The sequence below is a fragment of the Magnolia sinica genome, chromosome 3, assembly GCF_029962835.1.
Source record: "Magnolia sinica isolate HGM2019 chromosome 3, MsV1, whole genome shotgun sequence".
Taxonomy (NCBI): Eukaryota; Viridiplantae; Streptophyta; class Magnoliopsida; order Magnoliales; family Magnoliaceae; genus Magnolia; species Magnolia sinica.
The window spans coordinates 84,253,025-84,279,895 of NC_080575.1; the positions used below are offsets into that span (position 1 = coordinate 84,253,025).

The following is a 26,871-nucleotide window of genomic DNA, read 5'->3' on the forward strand; positions in this document are numbered from 1 at the left end:
CCAGGCTGATTTTTTGGGCTCGAAAATGAGTTCAAGTTGTCCCGGCTCGACTCGACTCGGATCGAATTTAACTCGAATTGAACTAGTTTGGTGGCCCGACTACTTTACTATTGATGTTGCTCACCAAGTGTTTAATGAAATGACTTAACGAAGTGTGGCCGGTGGCAAGAAAGGTATGTATATGAAACAAATAATCTTTTTTTTTTTCTTGATTTTTATATTATTTAGAAGGTGTTTTATAAAATACTTGTAAAACCATTGCTTTTGTTTTACATTAAGTGAGATTTTGAAGGTGCAGTCCAAGTGTTTGTGGAAATGCTGCAATGGCGAACTCGGTTCAATCTTGGCTCAAACTGGGCCGAGCTGCTGATCCAACTGAGCCGAGCTGGCTAGTCAGGCTCAAAGACTGAGCTGAGCCGAGTTCAAGCTAAGGTCAGCTGGTGGCCGAGCCGAGAGTCGGTTCGACTCGAATGTACACCCCTACCCAACATAGTGTGGCCCTCACTGTAGGGCCCACCTTGAAGCATGTATTGTATATCAACGCCGTTCATCCGTTTTGTCAGCTCATTTTAGTACTTTTGGCGTAAAATACAGTAGATCAAAATCTCACAAGGACCACACCACATGAAACAGTGGTGATTTTGACTATTAAAAACTTCTTGTGGGCCACAAAAGTTTTGGATCCAGGTCTGCCTGACTTTAAACGTTGGATGGAAAATAAACATTACGTTCGACATTAAGGTAGACCCTAGGAAGCTTTTAACGGTGGATATTTAAATTCACCACTGCTTCCTATGGTGTGGTCAACCTAAGATTTTGATCTTCTTCATTTTCGATCTCATACCCTAAAATAATCTCAAAAAATGGATGGACGGCATGGATATACAATATGTACATCAAGGTGGCCTCACAGTCAGGCCCCCACTGTGTTGGGTGAGGCTGGCCCGCACCTTATCCGCTCCATCCCTGTGGTGGGACCTATCTGTGTTTTGGATCAGGCTATTTTTTTGGGATATGGGGAAAATTTGAAGGGATTCACCTTTTGGACGGATTAGATATGGGTCTTACATAAAAGTGGCCCCAAACTTCGACCTCACAATGTTAACACATATCTCCTTATACAATGCAGTCGTTTCCACCGATAAGCAAAAGTGGGAAGAGAAGTTCCATCACGGCTGCCCACATAGAAAACAATCTAGATGGCCTAACCATCAAAGGTGTAAGTATACATACTTTCAAATGGACGGTTGAGCTCTCTGATCATCTTGGGTTTCATTTTTTAGGCCATGTAGGACAGAATCAGGTTATGATTTGGGTCCCAAAAATTAACGGCTCAAAATTTTATACTATTTACAATTCGTGGACCAGCCAAAGAAGCCCGAAACTAAGCCAGCTTACATCTTCAGTGGCTCGACCTGGGCTTAATCTTAGGCCTGCATGCAGGGATAGGCCGAAATTTTATACCCAAATCTTAAATGGGTCTGTCTCAGGCTTACCTCAACTTGGCCTGATCCTGACCGTTGGCCTCATTTTCCAACTAGTTGGATGATATTTTATCCTCCAACTGGTGCCTACGTGTCAAGTGTATACAATATCCAACCCATTTAAAACGTCCACCTTCCTTGAAGAACGGTTGATGCAAAAAATCATACCGATATTGATTGTGTGGTCCACACCAAAGTAAACAATTTATATCCTTTGATCCTATCTAAATTTCATATGTGGAACATCCAACGGATGGATCCATCTAATTTTTGCAATAGGTGATTAGCACACCAGGAAAATCCTGTTGGACGGGTTGGATGTCATACATACATGACACAGGCAATTATATACAACCAACAACTTAGGTCCAGTGGACCTAATTTTGCAACATGGCTTGCTCGTAGTGGTTGGTAGTATTAATGAATGGACGGTCAGGATCAACTATTGGCCATCCTGCATGTAATTGACATGGCGCATGAGGGTATACATTGATTTAAATTTCATTTTGCATGTAGGCAATGGATCAGTGGAGGATATTCATTCTAGATCACCATGACTATCTCATGCCATTCTTGGACCGGATCAACGGTCAGGGTGTGTGCATCTATGCATCACGGATGCTTTTGTTTCTGAGGGACAATTGCACGTTGAAGCCGTTGGCCATCGAACTGAGCCTGCCAGCATCCGACGGTGAGGATGGTGAGATCAGTCGAGTTTTCGTTCCTGCTCCTGAGGGAATGGAGAGGGCACTGTGGCAGCTCGCTAAGGCCCATGTGGCCGTTAATGACTCCAGTCACCATCAGCTGATAAGCCACTGGTGAGTAACATGTGTGCTTATGGACCGTTCCATTTGTGGGCCTCAATTTGGGTTGACCATGGCTCGATCCTCATAGATTAGACCATCCTAAACCATCTGATCAAGCAATGGGTAATCAGTTAGCATAATGGGCATCGCTCAGAAAACTCTATCAATCAGACGGTTAGGATCACCCGAGAAAAGAGATGTTTTCTTCATGGGTAATCCAAGATGGGGCCCACTTTGAGCTAGAGGCCACAACAAATCTATTGTTTGCATAGGTTTAAAATTTGTGCATGTAAGGCCATATTGCAACTTTTGTGGCCACCATGCTGATGTATGTGTTTAATCCACGCAATTTTCACATATGTGCTTTTCGCATGTGATGCTTGAGTTGCATATAAATGTAGGTTATTAACATCAATTATGAAATCTAGTGAATTGTATCCACTAAATGTTGATGTCATGAAATATAATGTTTTCTATGAAGTGAGAATTAGATACCAAACATTAAATTAGATGATAATTCTAGACATATAATCACACTACATCAAAATTTCTTATTAGGAAGGGCTATATTTTTGGTTTAAAAATAGTTTAAGGCCGTTCCTAATGAGAACAGTTTTAAACTGTTCTTAAGTAACATAGCTTAAAAAGATATTTAAAAAAAAAAAAAAAAAAAAAAAAAAACATGTGGATTCATTTCTAAAAGCTTAAAAAGGTATATATATATATATATATATATATATATATATATATATATATATATATATATATATATATATATATATGCATATTTCATTTCTAAAAGCTCTCTTTCGCTCGCCCGTTTTCCAAAACAAAAACAGGAGTTTCGAATTCTTTTTTTCCCCCTCTTGCAAACCCGAATTTTCACCATACTATTCGTGATGGAGAGCGACCACCTCCGAACTCCTCACTCTTGTCAAAAGCACGTTTTTCTCTTGTGGTCAGTTCATGCACGAAACTCTTTACTGTGTAATAATGGTGTTAATTTCATATAATATAATGCAATGCATCTTTTCTAACATGCCCTTAATTTGCATTTTGATTTCCAAGATACAAGAACTTTTCTAAAACTAATGAATGTGATTGATAACTTATAGTGTTCGCATTCATTTTTCGCTCTATCCAACAATTATTCAGTAGTAGGTCTTTTCATAATGAGATGTATTCATACAGTGGCACCAATTTCTGACCATATCCTTAAGTTTTGGTGTACCACATTTTCAGGCTACACACTCATGCAGTGGTTGAACCCTTCATCATTGCCACAAGAAGGCAATTGAGCTCAATGCATCCCATACACAAGCTACTAAATCCTCACTTCAAGGACACCATGCACATAAACGCCCTCGCCCGAAGCATTATCCTGTCTGCCGACGGCATTCTAGAGAGGACAATGTTTCCTGGAAAGTTCTCCATGGAGCTGTCATCTGCACTCTACAAACAATGGAGATTCGATGAACAAGGCCTTCCGGCGGATCTCATCAAGAGGTATTTGATCTTCTTCTTTCATTTGCTTCTCTCTAATTACACACTTTACTTTTCCATATGAACACATCCTTCTAACCAAGAAAATGGCGTGCCAAACAATTTCTCAGGCGACTAGCAGTGGTAGACTCAGGTCAGCCCTCTGGCGTCCGGCTTCTCTTCAAAGATTACCCATATGGGGCTGATGGGCTTGACATCTGGACCGCAATCAAGACATGGGTCTCAGACTACTGCTCCATCTTTTACTTAGATGATAATGCTGTCAGCTCTGATAATGAAATTCAAGCATGGTGGAATGAAATTCGGCAGGTGGGCCACGGCGATAAGAGTGACGAGCAGTGGTGGTACCAAATGAACACATTATCCAACTTGATACAGACCTTAACAACGCTTATATGGATTGCATCGGCGCTCCATGCATCGATAAACTTCGGGCAATATGGATATGCAGGTTACCCTCCGAACAGGCCGACAATGTGCCGAAAATTCATACCGGAGGAGGGGACGCTGGAGTATGCCGAGTTCCTTGAGGACCCAGATAAGTACTACTTAAAAATGTTACCTGATCGATTTGTGACAACACTTGGAGTGGCATTGACGGAGGTCCTATCGACACATATGTCTGATGAGGTGTATGTGGGCCAGAGATCGTCGTCGGAGTGGACCGACAATGACGATGTCTGTCGGATCTTTGACAAGTTCAGGAATAATCTGGAGGAGGTGGAGAAGGTGATCATGGAGAGGAACAGGAATGCTAGTCTTAAGAACAGGTTGGGCCCAGCTAGGATTCCTTACATGCTCTTGTACCCGGATACCTCGAAGGTAGGCCCTACAAAGGGAATCACAGGGAAGGGGATTCCAAACAGCATTTCCATTTGATTGGGATTGGTTTATATCCTACGACTCTGTGTGATTGTATGATTGTGAATTTGGTGTTGTTTCCTTGATTATTTTGATGGTTGGGAAGGAGTTTGATTGATGTAATTAGTGTGATGTATTTGAATGGTTACGATGGATTGATTTTGAACTGAGGATTGAGATTAGTTTAGAAAATGGAGTACAGGTAAGAGTTTAGGAATCTTATTTGTACGTAGCTTCGCATGCTTGGGTTTCACACCTGCCGATGTGGCACATGTGCCATATATCGAGGGGCTGGGAAAATCATTAATGAGTGGTCCAATCTGTATTGAGAAATGGATGGCTAATATTTGAGGATGGATGGTCGAGCATGAAGAGAGACCAGTATTAAAAAGGTCAGTAGGAGTTTAATTTCCTTGGTGGCCCATACAAATTGGGGCAAACCAAATGGACTGATGTGATAACTTTGCAATTGAAATGATGAAAACAGCCCCTAATGCAGCTACTTAGAAATGCTATGGTTTTCATGTATTTATATGTAAACCGACTAAATTGTCAAATCTTACTTGCCACCGTAAGATGAGAGATGCAGTGCAGAGGCCAACAACCTTATCATTTCAAAGAGGAAAACCTTCCCTTTTTTCATATTTATATGTTTTATCCATGCCGTCTATATATTTTAATGGTAGGCTTTAAATCCCCTCTACTTCACCTGTTGTGGTCCACTTGACCAAGATGAAGGAAAAAAAAAGAAGATCAGATTGATCCAAAACTTTTATAGCCCCCAAAAAGTTTTCAATGGTCAACATTCATTCAACACTGTTTCCTGTAATGTAGTCGACTTGAGATTGTAATATACCTCATTTTTGGTCTCATACCATAAAATGATCTAGAAAAATAGATGGGCGGCATGGATGAAAAATATACATTATGGTGGGGCCCACATAGCACCGACCACCAACAGCCGCAGGGAACAATCCTCTCCGTCTGACAGACATCAAGTCAAATAAATGTGCTACTAGTGTAGTAAGTAACCGGGAGAATGAGAGTATTATAGATCAGACTCTTCACATAACAAATGGAACTGTCATATGTCAATCAGAACTCTCCATCTAGTGGGCCTCATTATCGGTAGCCAATTCTTCGAAAATGACACTAAATAGTCAATCACGTCTGTCAGTTAATTCACTCATCTGAACTTAATTAATTTTTGACCATTGATATATTTCCTTAGCTACCATATCTTTCAAGGTCACTTTCTAAACAGTTATAGTCATCCGATGGCAGTACCCACTAGATGAACAGTCACGATTTACACACATTCTCATTGCAAGTGTACCCTTAGAAGATAGCGGCCTATATATTCCCGTTATTCCCGCATGATGGGATTATCTATCTTGAAATAATGACATTTGCCTGTTAGCAGGTCGCGATTTCTCATAAATTCTTCTTCGAGAAATTTACCACTGTTGATGCTGCCTTTAATCCAGCGGTTTTTACGAAGGTTGCAAATCTCTCCATACTAACGTAGACTGTGCACGTACGATCGGCGCAGTGGAGGATGAAAAATAGGGGTGATGACTAAGGTAGAATAATAGCTACATTATAACCGTAGTCATAGGTAATATAATCTGTAACTATGGATGTAAATTGGACTCAAGTTGTAAGTTTTAAAATACTATTTAGACTTGATTTCTAAGATAATTGTCAAGCCTAATAAAGCGGTCATAATCGTATAGTTTCATGATCGTCAGACTTTCGACGTGCGGTCCAGGTCCGATACGGAGTTCTAATATGCTCTCATGAGCAACTGAGTTTTGAGATTGCCTCTAATATTTTAAGTAATGTTGGCTTAGTGATTTTAATGGTTTTAGATCTTCTAGTTTCTATAGAAAGTGGTCCAAGCTAATTCTACTGATTATTCAATTTAGTACTTAACTAAATTATGCTCTAATTACAACAGAATATGATTCTAGGTCAATTCTACGCCCCTTTCTGGCACTTTTAGTTAGTATATTATTTTAATTATTTTTCCAGTAGTTCGTCATCAAGTCTACTTTATCTCTGCTAAATTTTATGGGATTTCGTGTTGTAGAAAAATTCTAAAAATTTTAGAAGCAACAGTTGTCCAAACTAATAAATTTTGTATATTTGTTACAACGACCTATATTTAACTATATTAAAATTTTTATTATATTTTTTATTTATTTTTAAATGAAACTATACTTATCAAGTTTCAATCTGATTTTTGAATAACATAAATCGGAGTTATATTGAGGAAGATATGACTTTTTGAAGTTAGGATAGAAAACTGTAGAAAACGGCAGAAAATGGGCTACTCGGCCTGCTGGACAGCGAGGCCTCGCCGTTGCGGCGATGGCATCGCCGCTTGCTGTCATATCTGATGGTGATTCTGCCATGTGATTTTTGAAATGAGCATATTTTGCAAACCGGAATAAGTTATTCGACATGCAATATATAATTTTGGGATAGGAAAAGCTACTCTATCAAAATAATCTATTTATTTCTTTAGATTCCAAATGGTTAATGTTCAAAAACCTAATTTATTTATATATTCACTATTCATAGTAAATTTTAATTTCATTATTGTTCTTTATTATTTAAACTTTAGGATTTGTGTCTAATATGAAAGTACTTAAAAAACTTTAAAGAATCTGGTGGTGAAAGGTAAGATTTTGAAGGATATGGGTTAAAAATGAATTTTTAGACTTTAAGATTGAGTTCCGAGAAGTTAATAAGATTTTATGATCGACCCATTACTTAAGGACGTCTAACTCTAGGTTAACAAAAATCCAGAGTATTACAGCCAGCTAGAGATGTATTTATCGGAATTAGAGAAATTCAGGGAGGTTGTTGCGTCACGTGCGATGGAGGCTTCTTCATGTGATGAGAGTTTGGAGAAGTAAGAGGTTGTGTTTGTGAATGTAGATTCACATGACATGAGGGCTTCCACGATCAAGCAGAGTTTAGAAGAGAAAGTTGGGTTTTGGCATAAGCTATGTTGGGAAGATGAGGTTGGGTTTTTACCTAAGCTGTATGTTGAAGAGGAGGCTGGGTTCTCCGGTGCTTAGAAAATCATTCGGGTCGGAGATGAAGATTTTTTTTGTGTAAAACGTAGGATGACAGTTTTCTTTTTTCTTTTTTAATTTTTTAAAATTTATTTAAACTTGTATTTTTTTTAATTTCATTACTTTGATTTATTGTTTTATTATTAATGTGAATATCTAGTAAAATGCCCTTGAAAAGTTCAAATCAATTCTCCTTTCATCTAATGAATTTGTAATATGGACGGACTGGATTTATCAGAAACATCACAGTGGGCCCACCTTGCATCCCATCGTGGGTCTAATCGTGGTTTTGCAAAATTAATGAGCAGGTGTTGCGTTGATATTCACTCTAATGGGTCATTCCTTCTTGCGCGTCGGATGTCTCATGTGTCTGATGAGACCGAAGGAATGTTATAGTTGATCCCAACCGTCCATTTTGTAATTCCTAGCAAACCCCACCTATTGGTAAAATAAATCCAACGGATGGATTGTAAAGTTTTCCACGCATCGTCCATTCATTATGGACCCGTTTAAATGTATGACTGGATACCAACCATAAGGGTTTCAATGGTTTGGATATAACACATTCCTCGTGGTGGGACCCACCGAATTTGGTGACGAACACACCAGCCAGGGTCGGTGGTGTGTGGTACATCAGGCAATCCGCTTTCAGTTATTTAGTAGTCTGGCTGCGTATGATGCTTCATACACAGGTACTTAGAAATTCTAAATACCTGTGAAAAGCACCGCCGCTAAATTCTGTCCCTAAAATTAGATCGGTAGAACAATTCTACTATCTGATTCATGGACACTTGTTTATTTAAATAATGCCACTTGATATTTTCATTTTTGACCGTCCAATAATGTCCTCCCATCTGATAGTCAGATAATGACGCAAGTGCAATGTTTGGTACATGACAGGTATAAACTAGTGCAAAAATAGCATGAACGTTCTCATTTGAATTAGCTTTATACTACGTGTGCAATTTCTAAGTGCCTGCGCATCATCCATCAGTCTGACAAGTGTGGTGCAGGCTAATCCCAATGCCGGAAACGAATTGGCTACTCCCCTACCACCAGCCCAGTGGCTGGTGTTCGGTGGTCTGTGGGCCACACCATGATGTATGTGTTTCATCCATGCTGTTCATCCGTATTTATAGATCATTTTATAATCTGATCCCAAAAATGAGGGGATATAAATCCCATGTGGACCACGCCACCGGAAAATAATAGTGATTGCATATCCACCATTAAAATACTCCTAAGGCCCACTGTATGGTTTATTTGACATCTAATTTGTTGATTAGGTCATACAGATCAACTTGATCCAAAACTTTTACTTCCCCCAAAAAGTTTTCAATGGTCGACTTTCATTCAAAACTGTTTCATGTAATGTGGTCCACTTGAGATTGGGATTATATCTCATTTTTTATTTCACGTCCTAAAATGATTTAGAAAAATAGATAGACGGTATGGATGAAACTCATACATTATGGTGGGCCAACAGATCACCAACAATAAGCCATTAGCTAGTCGCAAGGAGTAGCCAATCCCTTTTCCCAAATGCCCTTCTCCCTCGGGCATCCGTCTTTTGACTCTATCATTGATCACTACCTAGTAAAATCAAGGGTGATGATTAATTATTTAATTTCAATATTATATTTTATTATTACTTTTTATGCAAGAATAATAAAATTTCATTCAAAATTTTAAATCAATTTTCCTTTTGATTTGAAGGATACGTTTTTAACATAGACCCAATGGAGCACCCATCTTCTTTTACTTGACTAGAACAAAAGCTACTAAAACAAACTAGACATCTGTCTATATGGATGGACCCTTAAAAACAAAATTACCCTAACTTTTTTGTAGCTACTTTACCTTAAAGATAGAGGGTATTTTTGTTCATAATAATCTTATTTCCGTATCTTATAAAACTTCTTTAGTAGCATAAGTTTTTGAGGGCCGAAAAAAAAAAAAAAGCATCATACGAGAAAAGTCTACAGTGCTAATTTTTTTGAATTGTGTTTGTTTGTGAAAACGTCGGGCCCACAATTTGCTCATTTTCATTGCATGTGTATCCTTAGAAGTTGGCCCTATATTTTCCACTTATTAACGCACGTTGTGACGACAACTCCTCTGCGCTACTGAATTGACAGTTGGGCGATTCCGCGTTGAAAATACATTCTATCAGAAAATATTTGATACTCTACCTTACTATGATAACTTATACACAGACAATAAAAAGAGAAATGAGATTGGAGCGATATGGTTGATCCAAACCGTCCACCTTGTAATACCCAACAGAAGTCACCTATTTGATAAAATTAAAATCCAAACGATTGTTATATTCATAGGAAATTTGTCTATTAAATGGACAGTCCAAAAAAATATAGGGAACGTGATTGATGAATATAACCATAATTCAATCTTGATGTTTGGTTAACCATACATCTAAGCTAGTAACCATAATATGTATGGTTTCACCTTAATTACTTGTATGCCAAGTATGCACTTTTAAGTGCAAGCGTATCATCCATCACTATGACTGAGTATCAAAATTCTTTTTCCCAATAAGTAGGCCGTTGGGCGGAGGAGTACCGCTGCTGGGATTTGGAGCGCCGAGAATAGCATTTGGATTGGAGAAGAAGAATATTTGACGTTTGGGATCCAATGGATTTGGAATACATACGTTGTGAATCGGTGTGCACGTGCATGATATATCTACCTTACAATAAAATATACGATCCATCTATTTCTTGGGATCTACTATGGACTTCTTCTGACTTTGAATAATTGCTCGTGTTAGGTTGTCGTAGTAGCTTGATATAAGGCTATGCTGACCTGGCATGGGAAACATGAAGAGAGTTATTTCATACTCTGGGGGCATGATGCTTGATGCACAGGCACTTAAGATGTTATAATTTGTATATATTAATTTAATGTAAACCAATTAAATTGTAAAAATTGCTGTCACTAAATTCTGACGCAAAAAATCAGATTTAGTGAAATGATGTGTGGACATTTGTTTATTGGTGAAATAATCATTATAAAACTTTGATTGGTGGTCCACATGAGCTTTGAATCCATATCATTTTTAGGCTAGAGACTTAAAATGAGCTGCCAAAATGGATGGACGGCGTGGATAAAACAAATTAAATACGTGAAGCTGAGTCCAACCGATCGATCTTGGGCCACGTAGTGCCACAGGCAATCTGCTTCGGACAAAAGTACGGCAGTCCAAAGTCATTTGATGAGCCTAACACCTTGATCTGGACCGGGATATTCTACAACGCCCGTTTTACGCAGCAGTTAGAGATACCCGACCTCTATCCGGCCCACTGTACTGTATGTGTAAATCCACTCCGTCCATTAGGTGGGAAATCCTGTTAGAACCGTATGTACGGTAGATCAGAAAGATTTTTTAAAAAAATCTCAAACCACGTACAAACCTATAGTTGGTATCCCATCCCATAGACTCAACGATAAAACCTGATTAACGGAATGGATTTTACCCATACAACATGTGGGCCCCACAGAGCCTTAGAGTGCTTTACGGCCCTGCGTGGAACAAGATTTCAGAAGTACCGTTCATTCTCATTTTTGGTGTATGCTGATCACCACCTGACGAACGGCCACGATATCTGACACGTGTAAACTCAGTGGAGCCCTCATGTGATGTAAGTTTCTTGAATACGGATCCTCTGTTTGCGTCAAGCAGGAAAATTGTGATCGTTGCAAGGTAATTGGACCGTGTGATCGTCGAATGCATTGAATTTGGGACGCGGATCTCCTGCGAAAGCCTTTCGCAGGAAGTTCCTGCGCTGGAAAAATGGGTGGGGCCCAACGTGATGTTTTTAAGAAATCCACCCCGTACATCCGTTTTCTGATATCATTTTAGGACTTGAGACCAAAACTGAGAAGGATCCAATACTCAAGTGGGCTGCACTAGAGTAAAAGGTGGGTAGGAAAATTTCTACCGTTGAAAATTTTCCGGGTATAAAGTGATGTTTACATGACATCCATACCGTTAATAACGTCATTACTACTTGGATGAACTGAAACAAAAATATTAGCTTGATTCAAAACTTCTATGGCCCACAAATATTTCAACTGTGTACGTTCAATAATCACATTTTAGGTCCACTTGAGTATTGGATACGGTTCATTTTCGGCCTATTATCCTAAAAATATCTCAGAAAACGGATGGCCGGGGTGGATTTCTCAAAAACATCAAGTTGGGACCTACCCAGGTTTCGAGCGCAGGAACTTCCTGCGAAAGGCTTTCGCAGGAAATCCGCGTCCTTGAATTTGCATAGCTGAGTGAGACGGACCAATCACTATACAGCGAATGAGGAAAAAAGCAGGAAAGTCGTGGTTTTGGCAAACAGAGGATCCGGACTAAGTGCACCACAACACAGGAAACTGCTAAGATAGACCACAGCACAGGGGATGATGACGTCCGCCATTGAAACCTTCCTGGAACCCGCATTGATATTTCTTTCTGCTAAATAAATATCACTCCTCTACCGCTCTTTACTTGCTTTCCAAGTAATTAAATTCAGGAGAGAGAGAGAGAGAGAGAGATATGGGGAAAAGGAAAATTCCAATTGAAAAAATCGCAAATAAATCGTCTCTTTTAGTTTCTTTCTCCAAACGACGACAGGGGCTTTTCAAGAAAGCTTCTGACCTCTGCTCCCTCACCGGCGCCCACATCGGCATTCTCGTTTTCTCTCCCGCTGGTAAACCCTTCACCTTCGGCCATCCATCCTTCGATTCCATCATCGATCGGTACGTCGGACAATGCAGCAGCAGCAACAGCAACATTCCGTCACCTTCTTCTTCCTCAGCCGATGGATCATCCCAGTCAGTCGTCCATCTCGACAATCTGAATCAGCGACTTTTCAACGTTCAGAATCAACTGGACGAAACGATGGAGAAGAATGGTCTACTGAAAGGAGGAAATCCTAGCCGTGGATGGTGGGATTTGGATATGGAAGGTCTTGATGTGGGCCAGCTAGAGATGTATTTGTCGGAATTGGAGAAACTCAGGGAGGTTGTTGCGTCACGTGCGACGCAGGCTTCTTCATGTGATGAGGGTTTGGAGAAGAAGGAGGTTGGGTTTTGGAATGTAGATTCACATGACACGAAGGTTTTTTCGAGCAAGCAGTGTTTAGAAGAGGAAGTTGGGTTCTGGAATAAGCTGTGTTGGGAAGATGAGGTTGGGTTTTTACCTAAGTTGTGTGTTGAAGAGGAGGCTGGGTTTTCTGGTGCCCAGAAAATCATTCGGATCGGAGATGAAGATTTTTTGGTGTAATGCATGCGATGGCAATTTTCTTCTTCTTCTTTATTTTTTATTTTTTAATTTCATTACATTGATTTATTCTTTTATTATTACTGTGAATATTCAATAAAATGCTCTCGAAAAGTTCAAATCGATTCTCCTTTCATCTAATGAATTTGTAATATGGACGGACTGGATTTTATCAGAAACATCACAGTGGGCCCCACGTTGCATCCCATCGCAGGTCCGATCGTGGTTTTGCAAAAGTAAGGAGCACGTGTTGCGTTGATATTCACTGTAATGGGTAATTCCTTCTTGCGCGTCAGATGTCTCACGTGTCTAATGGGACATCTCTGTGGGCCCCACGCAGCCCCAGGACAGGTATATATGTATGTTACTCGGATAACAGCTTTGTGTGGCCTCTTCATATAAGGTGTTTGTGTCCTTGTCAACAGATTGGATGGCAAATAAACATTTTGTTGGAATCCTTGAAGTTTTTAATGGTGAGAATTAAATCATGACCATTTCCTAAGGTGTGGTCGGCATTAAATTTGGGTCCGCTTTATTTTTGGAATAAAGCCCTAAAACGAACTTTTAAAATGGCTGGATAATTTGGATTTAAGGTGCACACATCATTATGAGCCCCACAGTCAGGGGTCCCACCAACATGGGTGGATACGGGATTTCACCTAATCCACTCCTAAATTTTGGGGGTATAGCAGATTGCGTGGTGTGCCACACGCCACCGACTCTGGCCCTTACCTTGGGGCCCGCTTGATGTATATATTCTATATCCGTTCCGTCCATTCATTTTTTCAATTCATTTTAGCGCATTATACAAAAAACAAAGTAAATCCAATTATCAAATGGGCCATACCATAGGAAACAGTGGTGAGTGACCATTAATCCGCTACAAAAGTTCTAGGCCACATGAGATTTGGAGCATCCTCATTTTTGGGACCATTACCTAAAATGCTTTGGAAAATGGATGGATGATATGGATAAAACACACATTATGATGGGGAAGCGGATTGCGTGGTGGGCCACATGCCACTGACCTTGGCCCTAACCATGGGGCCCACCTTGATGTTTGTATTCTATATCCACTTTGTCCATCCGTTCTTTTAAATCATTCCAGGGCCGTATACAAAAGCTTTGAATTAAGATGATATTTGTGTGGTCTCTTCATCTAAGTGTTTTTTATGTTACCAACAGGTTGGCAAATAAACATTCATATCGAATCCATGAAGTTTTTAATGGTGGGGATTCAATCATGACCGTTTAACAAGGGCAAATGTGTCGAATTAACATATTCCAAACATTCCAGACGTTAGCGAACAAATGGGTTGTTCTAGATTCAATATTATGTTTCCGACTTAAGATCCCGACTTTAGATTCAGAATTCGGACTTCAAATTTAACAAACAGGCCTTTAGTCTTGTTTTTATTGGGGTGTCTACAAGTCTTGTGGCAAGAGAAAATCTAAGCAATAAGAACTATTAAACTTAATTAGCATTGTTTATCTTAATAATATATATCACCTTATTTTGATCAGATGTGTGCATAGAAAGCCAACCCAGTGTCATCAACTTGGATATCTGTCCCACTGGATGAGTGTTCGCTTCTACCCCAAGTGCAGGGCTTTGGTATAATGATAATCTCAGTGATTCCGAGGTTGATCCATAGGAAATGGAGGTTTCTGAGCTAATCGCAATTTAGAATTAGGAACTTAGGCGGGTGTTTGGGATTTTTTATTTTGAAAGTGGATTATGGTCTAAAGATGTTAGAGCGCCAAGGATCCACTTGCAGACAGTTTTAATGTAACTTAACTCGATTCAAGTTTGTTTAACTCGGCTGGAATCAAAGTCCTAATCTATCCAGCCGGATAATAGAGCGGTTAAAGTGCAAATTAAATTCAAATAAGATTTGAATTATTAGAAATACAATTCTGCAATTTTGTCTTGTTGCGATGAGTTGTAGTTGATTCAAAGCATTCCCCATGCCCAGAGTCAATGGAAAATCAAAGAATTTTACAATTAATTCAACCAAATATATAAGAGAGAGTATTTGGATCGTTCCTAAGCATACTCCGTGCCCGAAGTTGACGGCGGATAAAAGGGAATTCGAAAATACTCATGTCTTCTACCGAAATTTCATCAAACATTCAACATTAAACTCACAATTCTTGAAATTAAAGTAAAGCATACATCAAAACTTCTACAAGCTTCACCTCATAGCTTTAACTAAGAGATTCAACCGATCTCAACTCAAAATCTTAAAGAAATACATAAAACATAAAGCAAACCGACGGATCGGAGGAAAGAAATGACTCCTCGTGGCTCCACACACAGCAAAACATCCCTCTCCCTCTCTAGAGCTGTCCTCTAAACTCTAATGGGCGTCCCCTATTTATAAGCTTATGAAAATCACCCTAGAAACTGCCTTCATACATGGCAGCACTACCGCAAAAAGAAACCTTCATTGCTACTATGCAGTAAGACAGGAACATCAATATCATTGTGATATCTGTCAAAAATAGTACAGATCTTCAGTTGGGGAAAATGTTTTTCAATCCAATAGTCAGTTTCTGGATGCTAGCAGAATATATCAACCTGTATGCATGCACACAAACATTGTACATGTGGCACAAGCATGCAGCGATTGAATGCTAGAAAGAGTGCTAGTATCAACAGACAAAAATCTCACCAGGAATAAACAAATATACTAAAGAGGTATAAAACACCTACAGTTAACGATACGAAGGCTTGAGGAGCTGCCAAAGTAAGCTTCATCATCCAGATCGTCATCCTCCTCATCTTCATACTGATAGATAGCTTCTTGTTCGTAGGAGGCTTCTTCCTGAGCCTCTAATGGTAGAGGCACAAACCAAGTGGCTCTAATGAGCGGACAAACACTCCCCTCGAACATGTAATCATGGATACTGTACAACCAGGATTGGAATATCTCAATTCAGTTTAGGAGTTGGTAAATATCAGTTACTATTCAGTAAATCAGCACCAATCCTACAAACCGTGGATTGGTGCACATGGCGATTGACCAAGACTGCCCAATCACTAGGCCACGTCTTGGATGAGGCACTGACTAAAACTCTATAAGTTTATACACATCCCATCATTCACCCTTTTTGAGGGGTCAAAAACCATTTCGATCATGGCTCATAAGGGAAAAAGGGTATACAGATAGAATGGTTAAAATATTCCTGATTACTGCAATTTTTTTAGCTTGGGCCCATCCATGAGGTGGCATTCAATTGGCTAGTTCTGGTTGGATTGATCAACGAATTCATCAATCCCAGAAGGATGGTAGCAAATACTAAACGATAAATGAGGTGCATTTGACCCCTGCCTGTTTCTGTAACAAGTATAATGTGTGATAGCTATAGTTTCCATTTTTACTTAACAAACAGGGCCATCATATACCTTCTATCTGGTGATAGATGAACACCGAGAAACTGAAACGGATGCTTGCACTGAGGACAGGAAGGATTTTGATTATACGTGGCCCATATTAGGATGCAAGTCACACTACACAAAGTAGACAATGCAAACAAAGCAACAGTTCGTATCATCTAGACAACACTTCCAGGCCTTCAAATCCATTCAAACCACAAGAACTTTCATATACACTTCTTCCACTATTCTGCATCTGTTAGTGACTGAGGATGGCAACGGACGGGGTTCAAAAGACTGAGAATGGTAATTAGTTTCAAAAGAAAAACCACGAGCTAAATACCATCATTATAGAAGAACAAATCATAACATGTATAGAAGGAAGAAACCCATCAATACAACATAGCAAATTGAGGATTAACAATTCAATAAATGAAAACAAACAGGAAAAAAGCTCCATCAAAAAAGAAAAAGAAAATAAGAAAATAAGAAAACCCATGAGCTAAAAAACATCAAAATAAGAACCCAGAGCACAAATATATTACACAAGAGAAGGACAAAAAAGCATTATAAAGTACATCAATATAATTAAAAAGAAAAAAACATCAAATGATGTGAACAAAGAAACAATTCAAGAAGTAAAAAAGCATAGACAATTCAAGAACTACATAACTGGAAATGAGATCCCAGATTAGCATATATACCTTGTCCATCTGTAGTTAACATCCTTCTCATTATAGGCAATAAAATGAGCTCAATTTGTATAAAAAGATGGGGAATCTGGCTCACAGATTCAAGAATTGTACTTATGGCACGCAAACAACCAACAGCAGCCAGAGCACCAGGATCCTCTTACTCATCATCAACTTCAGCGGTATCCATAAACTTCCAAAATGCAAAAGCCTAAAACCAGGATCCTCTGGATAACTGACGTATGCATCCCACTTGTTTTAGGGATATATCTGTTTTTGCTTGGCAGACTTTACTGTTTGCTGGGTTTCTGCTAGTTTGGGGCAGCAGAGTCTATCTTCTGTACTAGTTGGCTGGGTGATGTTGGTATTAGGGGTTGGGGTCCTCAATTTCATCACATAGAGATAAGAAGAGAGGAAGACCGTCGGATGAGATGAGATGAACGGCTTACCTTTGTGATTTTTGTGACTACAGCATGTCCCTAGTGATGCTGTTTCTGTCCTATGCTTTTAATGAAAGTTTGAAAATTTCCTTATGTAAGTTCACAATGCAATTCTTGAGATCCAAAAAAGACCATCTTTTTCATAGCCAACAATCATGGCCACCTAAGACCTATCACTTTCCGTGAAAGAGAAAAAGCCCTCAATTCATTTTCAAAAATGCAACAAACCCAGTACATCATGAAAAACATAATACACATAAGACAACAAAACAAAACAGATGAACAACGAAACTAAAATACACCATTTCCATTTCTTGGAAGAAGAGGGAAAGTGGGAAACCACCATGCCACATCATGAAAAGCTAACCCAAAGAACCTTAAAAGCTGACTGGATGTAAAACTTGGACCAGACTGGATGAATGGACTGGTTTGTGTTGGAACCAACCACAGAAACAATTATCTTTGTGATTCACAATACAAAACAAATATAATTCTAAATATGAAACAAAGAAAAAACTAAATTAGAGAACTCTAGGAAAATAGGTACAAACCAAATAGATGGGCTGACATTTGCAATAAATGTTGTTTTTGAATTTCCACCAAGAGCATCCTGTAATCAAAGACTTGTATTGGGGAACAATCAATTATAAGCAAATTGGACCATAAGCCATTTTATGAGGAAAATATAGGCTTATCTTGTAAATCATGAGATATATTGTCATAATCACATCATCCACAAATTCAAGGGATATATTTACCAGTAAAGTATTTCTGCAGAGGTAGCTTTCAGGCATAACAACGTTGGCAAGATGTGATGGTTGATATATGTGGCATACAAGTAACTCAAATTAATCTAAGAGTTAGCGATTTTGTTATTCCTAGTTGTAGAGCTTCCAAGATCCTATAGTATAAGCATGGCTCAAATATATGACATGTGACTTCGAGTTAGGAAGATATATGGGCAGCCTGACTGTAGGAACAACAAACCTGCATGCCTTCAATGTTGTTGATACCAACACCAATATCAGCCCCTTGAATCATGCCAACATCATTTGCAATAAGGTTGCAATAAAGTGCACCATCACCATCCATTTTTTTTCCTCCTTTTGTTTTTTTCCCCCCAATTCATGAAAAACAAGTCTATGATGGACAAAATGGTCACATTTTGTATCGTCCATGATTCAATGATGTGACATAACAGAAGTTTCCCAGAAACTTTGAAAATGAGGAGAGAGACTAATAAAGAACCATCTCTCACGTTTGAGCATTTTTCCTGCTTAGGCATTCATCCTCTTGAAATGGGGCCACAGCCTTTATTGACTATTTATCTTTGCAAAAGTAGGTAATCTTCACAAAACAAAATGCATACCTTATGTTACGGCTGGGATCTTCTTTCTTTTTGATCATTCTCTACATGTGACTGAGTCTTTGGACCATCCAGATAGTGGACCACTGATGAGTGAGAATAGCTTGTTATCATGCTGATCAAGCAATCCTAATCAGGTGGCTGGATTTGAACATGAGTCCTTAGATCATGAGTTGGACTGTGGACATGCTTCAGCACACCCTGCCAGATTTGGCCTCAAGTCCATTTGCCACCCTACAGAAAACACCTTTGCCCTTACAAAACCTATTCATGTTAAACATTACTGAAAAAAAAAAATCTTAATGTTAAACTTCACACATCTAATCCTTTTTTGAACATGAGAATACTTGATTACTTCAAAGTGTACTAGAAGACTGACAAGATTCTGTGTAGGACTAGACTACTAGTGGCTTAATTCCTGTGGGTAAAAGAGTTGCACCTTGTAGGAAGACTTGTGCTAATGAGCATCTTTAGAGCACCAACATCCATGACATTTTAAAATGAAGTTCCCATAAGAGACATTGAAAGGAAAATAATATTTTGACATTGATTATCTTAGTGCTACTATAAGGAGATTCAAAATCAAGATATTTGGTACAAACAGAAAAAGGTGCAAGAATCATGTTTTATGCCATCAAATGTAGCTGGAAGCCTAGACCAAAAGGATGAATGTTAATACATTAGTTAGAGTTATCAGTTTTACTTTGGAACAATACTAGTTCAATCACTGAATATCATGTGGGGACACAACAAATATTATTGATCATTGATGTTTTACATAATAACATTGAATACATGTCTTGGTATGCATGTATCTAAAAACAACAACACATGCACAAATATCCTTGGTAACTTGTGAATTTGAATGCTATATCACCCTTACAGCACTGGGTCACCGGGTGCTTATTCTGGAATGGGAAAAATGCTTATGCAAAAGCATTCTTATATGAGAATTAAAATACTCATTACTCACTTCTCGAATAATGTAATTTCTACTTCAAAAGCATTAGCTGAATGCATTCTAGATCTTCCTTCAAAACTAATATGTAAAGGATTTTTTTTTTTTTATTTTGTAATGATGAGTTGATTTTGGTAATCAGTTTTTGATCTATCTAATTCTACTCTAAATAAAGCAGACCTTATGAGAAGCATTCACCTTGATTTTTCATTTCCAGTTTTCATTTTTGGTGCAGTTCTATGTTTCCACACTAGGATTCTACCTTTGCAATTACAAGTGGTGGTTTGTGCTTCTTGCCTTGTTTGGTTTGTGTATATTTTTTGGCACCACCTCAGCGCCTTTCAATGAAAGTTTCTTGCTATCTTTCAAAAGAAGTGGTGGCTTGTGCTGCCAGTGATGTCAATGTGTTCTTCTACCATGGCTGGTCCCAAAGCCAGGGTAAAAGAGTAATAGTCATGTCAATTATAATTGCATGTCTTATCATGAATGAAACATCCTAATTAAATCCAAGATGAACAAAACATTGGAAAGCCATTTCCAACAAAAAAAAAGAGGGGGGGGGGCGGGAACTATAGAGTGGAAATTTGAACTTACCTGACACGCATGCCTTCTTCAATATCTGTTGGTGAAACTTTATCGCCCAAACCAACAACAAACTGCAGGTACAGAAAGAATTAGGTCCATCAAAATGTGCCAAGATTCTAAGTTATACCAACCTAAAATAACAAAACATCGCATAGAAAATATACCTTGGCAATTTGTTTAGCATTTATTACATACTTTGCTTCCTCAGAATTCTGGTTTATTATTTTTGTGCATCTTGCAACCTGCTCAAAACATAAATAAACAGATGTGTAAGGTCAAACAACATACCATGTAGTCATAATCACAACAACAGGCAACCCTCTTAAAGATTACCTGAAGAGGCTGCTCCTCTTGTATCATTTGTTTATTAGAAACAAGATTTCACTAGCTGGGTGCAGCTAACCCAGTGTTCGAATCTTTTATTCCTGTTGTTTAAATGAAACAAAATCTTCCTATTCAAAAAGTTTTATAATGCAAATAGAGGGGCAGATGCTAAGAAAAGCCCATAAAAGGGCATTTTCCTGCAGTGCGAAGATAAACATTAACTATGTTGGTAAGTGGGCTGTGAGCCTACAGCAATTTTCCCTGACTTTTCTCTTTCGAAAGAAGGAATAACAACAAGATCTCGCCGAGCATGAGGGCTTTCTCGAATTGGTAGAATTTTGAAAAATAAAAGAAAGAAAAGAAAAATGAGAGGATGACGGCTACAAAGAAGATGACGACATCACGCGAGCCCTCCGGCGCAGAGGATGACAACTACAGAGAAGACGGGAGGACTCTACAGAACAAAAAATCAACCGAATGGATCCAGGTGAGAAGGAGACCTCAGAACCAGAGAATTAGAAACACCAAATACGACTCTTTTCCAACCCTCTTCGTGAAGGGATATCCGGCTGCATGGGTACCCCTGAACCTGGAAAGAGTATTCGGAAGGGCTAGGGCCGTAATGGATGTGATCATGCACAGATCTAAAATCAATGGACATTACAGGGGCTTCGCTCTAATCAGGATGAGCATTGAGGTCGAGCTTGCTAGAGCTGTAGATATGCTACATGGTCAGAGCTTCGGGGGGGAGAAACTCCTTGTGCAACATGCGAGGTATGGGCCTAAAAGGAACCAAAAGCGTTCGCTGCCGGATCCCCGGCCCTCGATAGGTGGTGCGGGGTCCTCCTTCAGCCGGCCTACATCCACAGCTTACCGGGATGCGCTGATTAACTCCCCCCTCGTTAATCGAAAACCAGGTCACTCAACACCTGCACCTGAACCGGATATGGCCACAAAGATCTGCCTCCCTGCTGAAAGATTAAATCCCCCCCATTCTATCCGCATCAGTTCCGATGAGGTCCTCAAAGCTAAGGAGTCGTTAAAGGAATCTGTGGTAATCGTAGCTCGAGAAGATGCCACCATATCCCAAATTTATGATTGGATCGATGAATGCACAAACATACAGGCCGGTTCTTTTACTCTTCATCCCATCGGTTACAAGGAGATCTGGGTCAAACCCGATCCGGGAGTAAATCTCGACACCCTGCTCGTAGCAAGGGCGATCCATAGGGGAGGGCCTGTGATGAGAGTAATATCTTGGAATGAGTTCTCTGCTTTCGGTGACGAAGACGTGTGGATCCTCATCTGGGGTGTCCCATTGGAATTCTGGAACGAACATTTCTTTCATGCCGCTACTTCAAGCCTGGGCTTGTTCGTTGAGCTGGATCTGAAAACAAAACGAGGGGTGGAGATGGGTGTTATTAGAGTCTGTGTTAACAGAAGAAAGGGATTACCCCTTCTTGCATCCATTACCGTTCTTGTGGACGAAAGTTCGATTCATCTTCCGATCCAACGGGAAGATCCGGATTTCCCACTCCCTCGTTGGGGAGATTTATGGCGGTGCAGAGCACAGCCGCAACCGTCGACTGCAGCCCGCGACCATGTTAGGGAAGAAGAAGACACTGGCATTCGATACTCCTGCGGCGCACTGAATAATTCTCGCTTGGTAGGTGGTATCATTAATGACGGAGTCCCGTCGATGCCTGAGAATTCGTCACTTGGCGAGCTGCTCTCCCTACCTATCAGGTCGCACGACTCGAGAAATCCAGGTGGCGACTCTTCAGCAGCGTCTCAACCTCGTGATAAGCGCCTCGCCAATCCTTCTGATTCGAGTGTGCCATGTGGCGTGCCAGACTGCGAAGCAATCTTATCCACGGATCAAGAGACACGTCCCGTGGGCAACGAGCGGGTGTATACACGTGCCGCGAATCAGAGGCAACCCCGCAATCCAGGCCTATGCAGTGGACCCAACCATTCATCTATCGCTTGCCTCGACCCTGGCTCGGCTTGTGCGTCGGGTGTGGAGCCACGACCTTCGAATCTCGACCCGAACCTCACTGCTACATCCGACCCTACCCACCTAGACCTTAACCGAACACCTGTCACTGAGCCTACTTCCCCTCGGAATCCCTGCCTTTTTTCGCTCAACCCTACCTCAACCGATGTTTCCGATAATCTCATCCATACCCTCAACAGGTCCGCTGGCTTCGAGCATCAGTTAGAGATGAACCTGCATCTGCAGCTGCTCCCTTTTAAAGATCCTCTGCGGGACGACGAAACTTCCACCCTCTCTCAACCCCCATCATCCTCTTCGACTCCCAAATCCGATTCCCTGTCTCACTCTTTTGAGAGCTCTGAGTGTAACCTCCTCACTCTATTTCAAGATTCCCCAGGCACAGAGATCATCATCGCCGAACCCCTTTAGGTCAGAAGTGTTGATTTCGATGTCAGACTGATAGAAGAAGAACTAAGGACTTCCCTGAGCAGGAAAATTCAAAGAGGTGGATCCGTGATACAATGGGACACATTGGGAGATTGTTTGGCCTTTCTTTCGGTGAGTACTCGGAAGATTTTCTCGCCCTCTTCCAGTTTGTAGAGAATAGCGGCAGACCGCTAGATCCTAACAGAACCCCTCACAAACGATCCCCACGGGCTGGAAGACAAGAACTTGAAGCGGAAAGCCAACACAGCATCAACCACAGATCAGCTTCTAGACGATGAAGGAACCAGGGATAATTGGGGAAGTACTGTTCGCCCATGAAGATTATCTCTTGGAATGTGCGGGGGGTGGGGTCTAAGCAAAAATGAAGACTCATTAAGAATAGCTGTAGCAAGGTCAATCCCCACATTATCACTTTTCAGGAAACTAAAGTGAATCACTTTGACGATCGTCTCATGAAATCGCTTTGGAAGGAATTCGACATTCAATGGGTGGCAAAAGATGCTTCGGGATCTTCTGGAGGAATTCTTCTTGCTTGGAAATCTGTTTCCTGGACCCTTCTGAAATCCTCTGTGAGCAAATTTTCCATCACGGTTATTCTGAGAAATATTGTTCTCGCAGCTGATCTTCTCATCTGCTCAGTCTACGGGCCCACCAGCAACGAATTACGCAACGAATTCTAGGAAGAGATCTCCTTCGCCTGTCAAAGCTTCTGCGGTCCTATGTGTTTTGTTGGAGACTTTAACACCATCAGATTCTCGGGAGAGAAATCTTCGGGGAGTAAAATGAAGCCCCACATGCTTGCTTTCTCCAACTGGATTGACAACAACTACCTCATCGACCTTCCTCTTCAGGGTTCCCGGTTCACCTAGACGAACGGGAGGCTTGAACCGATCATGTCTAGATTGGATCGTTTTATTATCTCCTCTAAATGGCTTACCATCCTGCCTACCTCCTCACAGTCTATCCTACCTAGGACTAGCTCAGATCATTGGCCCCTCCTTCTGTTTGCTGAGGAGGTAGACTGGGGCCCCAAGCCCCTTCGTTTTGACATTGCTTGGCTCCGTGTTGCAGGTTTCAAGGCTAAGGTGGCTGATTGGTGGAAGGACTTCCAGCCTTTGGGATTCGCGAGCCACGTCCTCTCCACCAAACTTAAGATGCTAAAAGATAAACTCAAGCAATGGTCAAAGGAGAATCACCAAAAATCAGAACTTGAGATGGATTCCATCTTATCAGAAATCCAGAAGATTGACGCTCTCGTTGAAAGCAACCCTATGTCTAAAGAAAACTCCGCAAATAGAATCCACCTCATTCAATCCCTCTCAACAAAAATCCTTCAAGGAGAAATCTCTTGGAAGCAAAAGGCTCCGGCTAAATGGATAAAGGAAGGAGATAGGAATACCAAATACTTCCACTGCCTTACCAACATGCAAGCCAAGGTCAATCGCATTACCAGCATTATTGTTCAGGGAAATCGGATCGATGACAAAGAATCGATCAATAGCGAAGCCGTCTCCTACTTTCAAAGTCTCCTCCACTCCGATGGTTGGTCCAGGCCTCGATTAGACAATTTGTCCTTCCAACGCATCAGTGAAGTCGACTCCTCTTTCCTGGAAGTGCATTTTTCCCTCGAAGAAGTAAAGAAGGCCGTAATGGATTTAGGTGGAGACAAGGCCCCCGGCCCTGATGGGTTTCCTATCCTCTTTTTCCAATCCTTCTGGGATCTTCTTCAGGACGATGTCATGGCTTATATAAACGAATTTTACAATAGAGGAAGACTATCCAAACACATTGGGGCAACTTTTACTGCATTAATTCCCAAGTTCACTGGAGCCACGGAATTTAGGGAGTTCAGGCCCATTAGTCTTATTGGAAGCATGTACAAAATCGTGGCTAAAGTTCTTGCTAACAGGTTACACAAAGTGATCGGTTCCATTATCGCCCCTAATCAATGTGCTTTCATTCCAGGTAGACAAATCATCGATGGAGCCCTTATTGCAAATGAATGCCTTGACTCAGCCTACCGGTCTACCAATAAATTCATCTTCTGCAATCTGGACATGGAGAAGGCCTACGACCACGTTGATTGGGACTTTCTTCTCTATTTGATGAAGCGCATGGGGTTCGGGGGAGAAGTGGAGGTTGGATATAGGAATGTATTAGCTCGGCACATTTCTCAATTTTGTTGAACGAATCGCCAAAAGGCTTCTTCAAAAGCTCACGTGGCCTAAGGCAAGGTGATCCTCTGTCGCCCTTTCTCTTTCTCATTATCGGTGAGGCTTTATCTGCGATGATTCACAAGGGGCAGATGGAAGGCATCCTCCGTAGAGTCCCAATCAAAGGAATGCACGACCCGGTTTCTCATGTGCAATTTGCAGACGATGTTCTCATATTTTCGAAAGCGAAATCAGAAACAGTTGCCAATCTTCGTACAGCTATTAGGTGTTTTGAAGCGGTTGCAGGGCTAAAGGTGAACTTGGCTAAATCCAAAATATATGGTATTAATCTGGATAGCCAGGAGATTAGTGACATCGCTGATTTCATGGGTTGTTCCCCAGGTTCTTTTCCCACTTATTTCCTTGGTCTCCCTCTATGCATCGGTGTGCCTAAATCCCATCTGTGGGAGAAGATCATTCAGAGATTCCACAAGCACCTGTCTGGATGGAAAAGCTGTTTTCTCTCCATTGGCGGTCGACTGACTTTGATAAATGCAACGCTCTCGAATCTTCCCACTTACTTCATGTCCCTATTTCGTTGCCCCTCTAAGGTCCTAAAGGTTATCGATACTCTCCGACGCAACTTTCTATGGCAGGGTAAGGAAGATAAAAAGAAATACAATCTCATTCAATGGAGACACGCCTGTCAGCAGATCAAAGATGGAGGTGCTGGAATCAAAGATTTAAAACTGATGAACTAGGCCCTTTTAGGGAAATGGATTTGGCGTCTTGGCATGGAAAATGATAGCCTATGGAACATACTTATCAAAGGAAAATATGGGAGCTTTGAAGGGGGATGGTGGATTAGAGAGTCTGCCCTATATAGGGCTTCTCCTCTTTGGAAAGGTATATGGCGCAAGCATCGTCAGGTGCACAAAAAGATTGGTTTCGAAGTTAGCAACGGAGACTGCATCAGATTTTGGGCCGATATCTGGTTAGGTAATGCTCTTCTCAAGGACAAATTCCCCCTCATCTTTCGATTGGCGAAGAACAAAAATAGCTTCGTTGCGGATAACTATTCTATACAAGCAAGTACAGTGGTTTGGAATATTCAATGCTGAAGAAATCTGGAGAATTGGGAAATTGAGGAATTCATGCATCTAATGAACTATATTCAGATCGCTTCCCCCATTCAGGACCGCAAGGACTGCATTATATAAGTAGACAAGTCGTCTGCCTTTTCGGTCAAATCTTTCTTCAAGGACCTTTCGGCCTCTACCAGTGATTCCTCCGTTCAACACCCTCACTTCATCTAGAAGTACACCGTTCCCCCAAAACTTCACGTATTCAGATGGCTGGCTGGGAAGAATCGCATCCTTACCGTCGACAACCTGAGGAAAAAAGGAATGATCCTCCCTAATGTGTGCATTTGTTGTATGGCTGCTGAAGAGACCGTTAACCATTTATTGATCCACTGTTCCTTTGCCAACTCTATTTG

General features: G+C 40.6%; 4 protein-coding genes across 5 annotated transcripts in view; 3 read left to right on the forward strand and 1 right to left on the reverse strand.

The window, feature by feature from the left end:
* Window positions 1-4,896, forward strand: part of LOC131238960 (linoleate 9S-lipoxygenase A-like) — a 43,276-nt gene extending 38,380 nt beyond the window's left edge. The window contains exons 6-10 of the mRNA XM_058236535.1: window positions 1,130-1,219; window positions 2,001-2,302; window positions 3,533-3,796; window positions 3,904-4,727; window positions 4,761-4,896. Of these exons, the coding sequence (XP_058092518.1) occupies window positions 1,130-1,219; window positions 2,001-2,302; window positions 3,533-3,796; window positions 3,904-4,672 (1,425 nt within the window). The 3' untranslated portion in view covers window positions 4,673-4,727; window positions 4,761-4,896. The remainder of the gene's footprint in view (window positions 1-1,129; window positions 1,220-2,000; window positions 2,303-3,532; window positions 3,797-3,903; window positions 4,728-4,760) is intronic.
* Window positions 4,897-12,290: 7,394 nt separating this feature from the next.
* On the forward strand, window positions 12,291-13,236 carry LOC131238600 (agamous-like MADS-box protein AGL61). Its single transcript, XM_058236254.1, has one exon. The coding sequence runs from the start codon at window positions 12,308-12,310 to the stop codon at window positions 13,034-13,036; it is 729 nt and encodes a 242-aa protein (XP_058092237.1). The 5' UTR covers window positions 12,291-12,307; the 3' UTR covers window positions 13,037-13,236.
* A 2,241-nt stretch (window positions 13,237-15,477) lies between these two features.
* On the reverse strand, window positions 15,478-16,925 carry LOC131240099 (uncharacterized). 2 transcript variants are annotated; one of them, XM_058238149.1, is made up of 3 exons: window positions 16,443-16,925; window positions 15,750-15,943; window positions 15,478-15,614 (listed from the first exon to the last, which is right to left on the reverse strand). In XM_058238149.1, exons 1-3 carry the CDS (start codon window positions 16,589-16,591, stop codon window positions 15,610-15,612), a joined length of 348 nt encoding a protein of 115 aa, XP_058094132.1. In that variant the 5' UTR covers window positions 16,592-16,925; the 3' UTR covers window positions 15,478-15,609. The 2 variants fall into 2 exon arrangements, with proteins under 2 accessions (XP_058094132.1, XP_058094131.1); XM_058238148.1 differs by having other exon boundaries at window positions 15,478-15,943.
* An 8,582-nt stretch (window positions 16,926-25,507) lies between these two features.
* On the forward strand, window positions 25,508-26,134 carry LOC131238961 (uncharacterized). The gene has a single exon (XM_058236536.1). It carries the CDS (start codon window positions 25,508-25,510, stop codon window positions 26,132-26,134), a length of 627 nt encoding a protein of 208 aa, XP_058092519.1.
* The last annotated feature ends 737 nt before the right edge of the window (window positions 26,135-26,871 follow it).